The following is a 7,737-nucleotide window of genomic DNA, read 5'->3' on the forward strand; positions in this document are numbered from 1 at the left end:
GTGACGAGCGGTGTCCCGCAGTGTTCGGTGCTGGGGCCACAGCTGTTCGCATTATATATTAACGATTTGGATGAGGGAACCGGGGGCATTCTCGCGAAGTTTGCCGATGATACGAAGTTAGGTGGAGAGGCAGGTAGTACTGAGGAAGTGGGGAGGCTGCAGAAGGATCTTGACAGGTTGGGAGAGTGGTCCAGGATTTGGCTGATGGAATTTAACGTGAGCAAGTTCGAGGTCTTGCACTTTGGCAAAAAGAATAAAAGCATTGACTACTTTCTAAATGGTGAGAAAATTAATAAAGCCAAAGCACAAAGGGATCTGGGAGTGCTAGTCGAGGATTCTCTAAAGGTAAACATGCAGGTTGAGTCCGTGATGAAGAACGCGAATGCAATGTTGTCTCTTATCTCAAGAGAGTTGGAATATAAAAGCAGAGATGTACTACTAAGACTTTATAAAGCTCTGGTTAGGCCCCATTTGGAGTACTTTGTCCAGTTTTGGTCCCCACACCTCAGGAAGGACATACTGGCACTGGAGCATGTCCAGTGGAGATTCAAACGGATGACCCCTGAAATGCTAGGCCTAACATATGATGAACTGATGAGGATCCTGAGATTGTATTCATTAGAGTTTAGAACATTGAGGGGACATCCAATACAAACTTACAATAGAATGCATGGCTTGAAAAGGGTGGATGCTGGGTTTTTGTTTCTGTTAGGTGGGGATTCTAGAATCCTTGGGCACAGCTTTAGAATTAGAGGGGGTCATTTCAGAACAGACATGCGGAGACATTTCTTCAGCCAGAGAGTGGTGGGCCTGTGGAATTCATTGCCACGGAGTGCAGTGGAAGCCGGGACGCTAAATGTCTTCAAGGCCGAGATTGATAGATTCTTGTTGTCTAGAGGAATTAAGGGCTACGGGGAGAACGCTGGTAAGTGGAGCTGAAATGCGCATCAGCCATGATTGAATGGCGGAGTGGACTCGATGGGCCGAATGGCCTTACTTCCACTCCTATGTCTTATGGTCTTATGGAATGCCTTACTGAAGTCCATATAGATCATGTCTACTGCTCTGCCCTTATCAATCCTCTTTGTTACTTCCTCAAAAAACTCAATCAAGTTTGTGAGACATAACTTCCCACGCACAAAATCATGCTGACTGTCCCTAATCAGTCCTTGCCTTTCCAAATAAATGTACATCCTGTCTGTCAGGATTCCCTCCAACAACTTGCCCACTACCAATGTCAGGATCACTGGTCTATAGTTCCCTGGCTTGTCTTTACCACCCTTCTTAAACAGTGGCACCATGTCAGTCAACCTCCAGTCTTCCAGCACCTCACCTGTGACTATCGATGATACAAATATCTCAGCAAAAGGCCTAGCAATCACTTCCTTAGCTTCCCACAGAGTTCTAGGGTACACCTGATCAGGTTCTGGAGATTTATCCACCTTTATGCATTTCAAGACATCCAGCACTTGCTCCTCTGTAATATGGACATTTTTCAAGATATTGCCATCTATTTCTCAACATTCTACACCTTCCATGTCCTTTCCCAAAGTAAATACTGATGCAAAATACTCATTTAGTATCGCCATCTCCTGCAACTCCACACAAAGGCTGCCTTGCTCATCTTTGAGGGGCCCTATTCTCTCCCGAGTTACCCTTTTTGTCCTTAATATATTTGTAAAAACCCTTTGGATTCTTCTTTATTTGCCAAAGCTATCTCATGTCCCCGTTTTGCCCTCCCGATTTCCCTCTTAAGTATACTCCTACTTCCTTTATACTCTTCTAAGGATTCACTCGATCTATCCTGGCTATACCTGACATATGCTTCCTTCTTTTTCTGAACCAAACTCTTAATTTCTTTAGTCGTCCAGCATTCTCTATGCCTACCAGCCTTTCCTTTCACCCTGACAGGAATATACTTTCTCTGGACTCTCATTTTCCAGGCGTCCCTTTACTTGCAAACATCTACCCCCAATCAGCTTTTGAAAGTTCTGGCTTAATACCATCAAAATAAGCCTTCCTCCAATTTATACCTTCAACTTTTAGATCTGGTCTACCCTTTTCCATCACTATTTTAAACCTAATAGAAATATAGTCACTGGCCCCAAAGTGCTACCCTACTGACACCTCAGTCACCTGCTCTGCCTTATTTCCCAAGAGTAGGTCAAGTTTTGGACCTTCTCTATTAGGTACATCCACATACAGAATCAGAAAATTTTCTTGTACATGCTTAACAAATTCTTCAACATCTAAACCCTTAACACTATGTCAGTCCCAGTCTATGTTTGGAAAGTTAAAATCCCATTTCATAACCACCGTATTGTTCTTACAGATAACTGAGATCTCAGAGTCATAGAGATGGAAACAGACCCTTCGGTCTAACCTGTCCATGCTGACCAGATATCCCAACCCAATATTGGGGCAGCACAATGGCTCAGTGGTTAGCACCAGGGTCTCAGGTTCGATTCCAGCCTCGGGTGACTGTCTGTGTGGAGTTTGCACATTCTCCCAGTGTCTGCGTGGGTTTCCTCTGGGTGCTCCAGTTTCCTCCCAGAGTCAAAAGATGTGCAGGTTAGGTGAATTGGCCGTTCTAAATTGCCCATAGTGTTAGGTGCATTAGACAGAGGGGAATGGTTCTGGGTGGGTTACTCTTCAGAGGGTCGGTGTGGACTTGTTGGGCCTAAGGGCCCATTTCCATACTGTAGGGAATCTAATCTAATCTAGTCCCACCTGCCAGCACCCGGCCCATATCCCTCCAAACCCTTCCTATTCATATACCCATCCAAATGCCTGTTAAAATGTTGGAATTGTACCAGCCTCCACCACTTCCTCTGGCAGCTCATTCCATATCTGTGAGAAAAGATTACCCCTTAGGTCTTTTTTATATCTTTCCCTTCTCATCCTAAACCTAAGCCCTCCAGTTCTGGACTCCCCCACCCCAGGGAAAAGACTTTGTCTATTTATCCTATCCATATCTCTCATGGCTGTGTAAACCTCTAAGGTCACGCCTCTACCTCCGACGCTCCAGGGAAAACAGTCCCAGCCTATTCAGCCTCTCCTTATAGCTCAAATCCTCCAACCCTGGCAACATCCTTGGAAATCTTTTCTGAACCCTTTCAAGTTTCACAACATCTTTCCGATAGGAAGGAGACCAGAATTGCATGCAATATTCCAACAGTGGCCGAACCCATGTCCTGTACAGCCGCAACATGACCTCCTAACTCCTGCACTCAATACTCTGACCAATAAAGGAAAGCATACCAAACGCCTTCTTCACTATACTATCTACCTGTGACTCCACTTTCAAGGAGCTATGAACCTGCACTCCAAAGTCTCTTTGTTCAGCAACACTCCCTATAAACTTACCATTAAGTGTATAAGTCCTGCTAAGATTTGCTTTCCCAAAATGCAGCATCTTGCATTTATCTGAATTAAACTCCATCTGCCACTTCTCAGCCCATTGGCCCATGTGGTCAAGATCCTGTTCTGCATTGTATTGTTCTATGTTCTATGTAACCTGAGGTAACCTTCTTTGCTGTCCATTACACCTCCAATTTTGGTGTCATCTGCAAACTTACTAACTGTACCTCTTATTCTCAAATCCAAATCATTTATGTAAAAGACAAAAAGTAGAGGACCCAGCACCGATCCTTGTGGCACAATTCTGGTCACAGGCCTCCAGTCTGAAAAACAACCCTCCACCACCACTCTCTGTCTTCTACCTTTGAGCCAGTTCTGTATCCAAATGGCTAGTTCTCCCTGTATTCCATGAGATCTAACCATGCGAACCAGTCTCCCACGGGGAACCTTGTCGAATGCCTTACTGAAATCCATAGAGATCACATCCACCGCTCTGCCCTCATCAATGTACTTTGTTACTTCTTCAAAAAAAAACTCAATCAAATTTGTGAGACATGATTTCCCACACACAAAGCCATATTGACTATCCCTAATCAGACCTTGCCTTTCCAAGTACATGTGCATCCTGCCCCTAGGATTCCCTTCAACAACTTTCCCACCACCGAAGTCAGGCTCACTGGTCTATAGTTCCCTGGCTTGCCCTTACCATCCTTCTTAAACAGTAGCACCATGTTAGTCAACCTTCAGTCTTCTGGCACATTACCTGTGACTGTCAATGATACAAATATCTCAGCAAGAAGCCCAGCAATCACTTCTCTAGCTTCCCACAGAGTTCTAGGGTACAGCTGATCAGGTCCTGGGGATTTATCCAGTTTTGTGTGTTTCAAGACATCCAGCACTTCCTCCTCTGTAATATGGACATTTTGCAAGGTGTCATCATCTATTTTCCTACATTCTATATCTTCCATGTCCTTTTCCACAGTAAACACTGATGCAAAATACGCATTTAGTATCTCCACCATCTCCTGCAGCCCCACACAAAAGCTGCCTTACTGATCTTTGAGGGGCCCTATTTTCTCCCTAGTTATCCTTTTGTCCTTAATGTATTTATAAAAACTCTTTGGATTCTTCTTAATTCTATTTGCCAAAGCTATCTCATGTCCCCTTCTTGCCCTCCCAATTTCCATCTTATGTATCCTCCTACTGCCTTTATAATCTTCTAAGGATTCACTTGATCTATCCTGTCCATACATTACATAGGCTTCCTTCTTTTTCTTAACCAAAGTGGGCGGCACGGTGGCACAGTGGTTAGCACTGCTGCCTCACAGTGCCAGAGACCCGGGTTCAATTCCCGCCTCAGGCGACTCTCTGTGTGGAGTTTGCACATTCTCCCCGTGTCTGTGTGGGTTTCCTCCGGGTGCTCCGGTTTCCTCCCACAATCCAAAAATGTGCAGGTTAGGTGAATTGACCATGCTAAATTGTCCGTAGTGTTAGGTGAAGGGGTAAGTGTAGGAGTATGGGTCTGGGTGGTATACGCTTCGGCGGGTCGGTGTGGACTTGTTGGGCCGAAGGGCCTGTTTCCACACTAAGTAATCTAATCTAATCAAACTCTCAATTTCTTTAGTCATCCAGCATTCCTATACCTACCAGCCTTCCCTTTCACCCTGACAGGAATATACTTTCTCTGGATTCTCGTTATCTCATTCCTGAAGGCTTCCCGTTTTCCAGCTGTCCCTTTACCTGCGCATATCTGTGCCCAATCACCTTTCGAAAGTTCTTGCCTAATACTGTCAAAATTGGCCTTTCTCCAATGTAGAACTTCAACTATTAGATCTCCTTACAAATTTGTTTCTTAATTTTCCACTGACTATTGGGGGGTCTATAATACAATCCCAATAAGGTGATCATCCCTTTCTTATTTCTCAGTTCCACCCAAATAATTTTCCTGGATGTATTTCCAGGAATATCCTCCCTCAGTATAGCTGTAATGCTATTAAAGCCTACTTCACCTGGTATTCCCAGGCGGTCACATCCACATACTAACCAAGCCTGAATCTGCTTAGCTTCAGAGATCAGAGAAGATCAGGCATTTTCAGAAAAGGCTGACTTGGGCCACATACCTATTCCTCCATTCTTCATTCAAAAACTACATAATGTCTGATGTACTAAATTGCATCTGTTATGTATCTGCCCATCTGACAGCTAATTGTGTCTCTACTATCTTTCACCATCCTTATTACAATTTGCAAAGTCTTCCAATTTGATAGAATGCGTGTATCATTCATTCGTACATTAAATGAAAGCAACGCTCCAACAGAATCCCAAAGGAACTCCATCAACCACAGTTTTTCAATCTGAAAAACTTCCTTTTATCCTGACTCTTCGCTGTTCACTACCTCTCTATTCTTGCCATAACCACCTTAATTGGACGTACAATAATTTTTGGCAGAAATCAGTTACTTTTTAAAAAAAGTCAAACAAATCAACTTTCTTCAAAGAAGTTCATAAGAATTGAGAATCACATTAATTTTAGTATTCTTTGCTGAGTGACCATGATTACCTCACCCTTCACTAAGTAAGGTAAAATCAATCCGTGTTATAGATTCTAGTAGCTTATCACTCAAAGGCAAATGTAACACCTTGTCTAATAAAATATTATAAACTGGGCATAAGATAATACATAAAAGTAGCATACAGGGAAAGCTGGATGGAAAATTACTATGTTGGGTGTTGGGTGAGGGAAACTAATCTTTTCATTTTTGTTTCGTACCTGTTCTAGTTGAAAGACCAAAATGAATGTTCAGTGCATTGGAATCGCAGCATTGTACCACCATGACTTATAATACTATGATTATAAAGCTAATGTGTTTTAATAGAAAGTATAAATTCATTACACACACAGCCTCAAAGCTATAAAACCCAATGTAGGTTAATTAGTCAATAACCATACTTGAAGTGAGATTAGCCGATCTATAAAAAGGCAAAACATCAATACATACTTCACATTTTTGAAAATAATCTGTTTCCATGGCCTCTTTCTTTATCTGTATTAACAACAATTTATAAAGTGTCCAGGCCAAGTTTAATCTTGCTACGTCATTCTCAGCCGCGGGGAAGATAATCTGTGGAGCACGTGGGCTTTCAACAATAAATACTAAATGTCTGTAAAAATAGAAATAATGGGATTTGCACACTAAAAATATTCGCAAGCTTTTACTTACGAATGGTTGCTCTGCTCTTCCATATGTTAACAGCTGGGAGAAAGTTACTAGAAATCTTACAGTCAAGTATCAAACAGCACATGTCCGCTAGCATCTAAAGTGTAAACAAATTTAAGAATGCCAACCATAGTCATGGTAACTAGCAACTAATCACAGATGGTTGCCCTTGTATATTAATTAGCTTCAAAAATCAGGACACTAACTTTGTTCTCATTGGTTAAAAGGTGTTAAAGCAATCTCATCTGTTACTCTCACCGAGTTGTACATTTCATGCAAACTAAAAAAATACACGCGGCAGCGAGTTTTAGAGAACATACATATCAGGTACTGTACTAGATAAAGATGCTGAACTGCACCTTCTCTGTGAATCATTGTTGAGTTTCCTTCAAATTTCGACACTCCATCTACCCCATTATATGAACGAGTGACTGCGTTCACCGAGCAGCACTTGGCAATCGGCAGGATTTGCTGAAGTTCCCAGTCAACGCTTTGCTATCGTCTCCTCCCTGCTCCGAATGGCGCTGCTTTCCTCTGTTGTTCTGATATAATTCCGTGCTTTGGCGAACCCGCAACTGCTCCATTCAAGACCTTCCAGCAGAAACAGAAACGACTCTGACTGCCATCTGGCAAATTCCGCGACATTTAGGCAGAGCGTCAGAGAGAAGCAGTGTTTGAACGAAAGAGTAACAAGACAGGGAACAGCAAGACAAAGGATGTGGAAAAGTGAGAGAAAAACATGCTGACAGGTAGAAAAATAGCCGACTTGAAGGAGACTGAGGTGGTGACAGAGAAAGTGAGAAACAGGGGGCAAAAACGAGAGGTAGAAGGTAAAAGTGGAAAAAAAACCAGAAAAACAGTCAACAGTCAGGGGAGATAAACAGGCAAGAGGCCCAGATGAAGAAACAAGGAATAGTAATATGTAGATGGAGGACACATGAGGGAAAGTCTAACATTTCATAACCCTTTGAATGACAAAATGTTTCCTGATTTCGCTCCCAAAAAGCCTATAATTTAATTGAACACTTTGACCAGTTATTCTTCTCCACTAAGGGAAGATGTTATGCTTGCTCACTTTAAATACTTCAATTTTATAACCTCTTGATTTTTAAATTTAGAGAATTCAATATGAGCTTATTCAACTTATATAGAACATAGA

General features: G+C 42.4%; 1 protein-coding gene across 1 annotated transcript in view; it reads right to left on the reverse strand.

Moving 5' to 3' along the window:
• The window catches only part of dlg3 (discs, large homolog 3 (Drosophila)), a 539,119-nt gene extending 532,064 nt beyond the window's left edge, over positions 1–7,055 (reverse strand). The window contains exon 1 of the mRNA XM_043704756.1: positions 6,938–7,055. Coding sequence (XP_043560691.1) covers positions 6,938–6,953 — 16 coding nt within the window. The 5' untranslated portion in view covers positions 6,954–7,055. The remainder of the gene's footprint in view (positions 1–6,937) is intronic.
• Positions 7,056–7,737: the final 682 nt, after the last annotated feature.

The sequence above is a fragment of the Chiloscyllium plagiosum genome, chromosome 15 (assembly GCF_004010195.1).
Source record: "Chiloscyllium plagiosum isolate BGI_BamShark_2017 chromosome 15, ASM401019v2, whole genome shotgun sequence".
In the NCBI taxonomy this organism is placed as follows: domain Eukaryota; kingdom Metazoa; phylum Chordata; class Chondrichthyes; order Orectolobiformes; family Hemiscylliidae; genus Chiloscyllium; species Chiloscyllium plagiosum.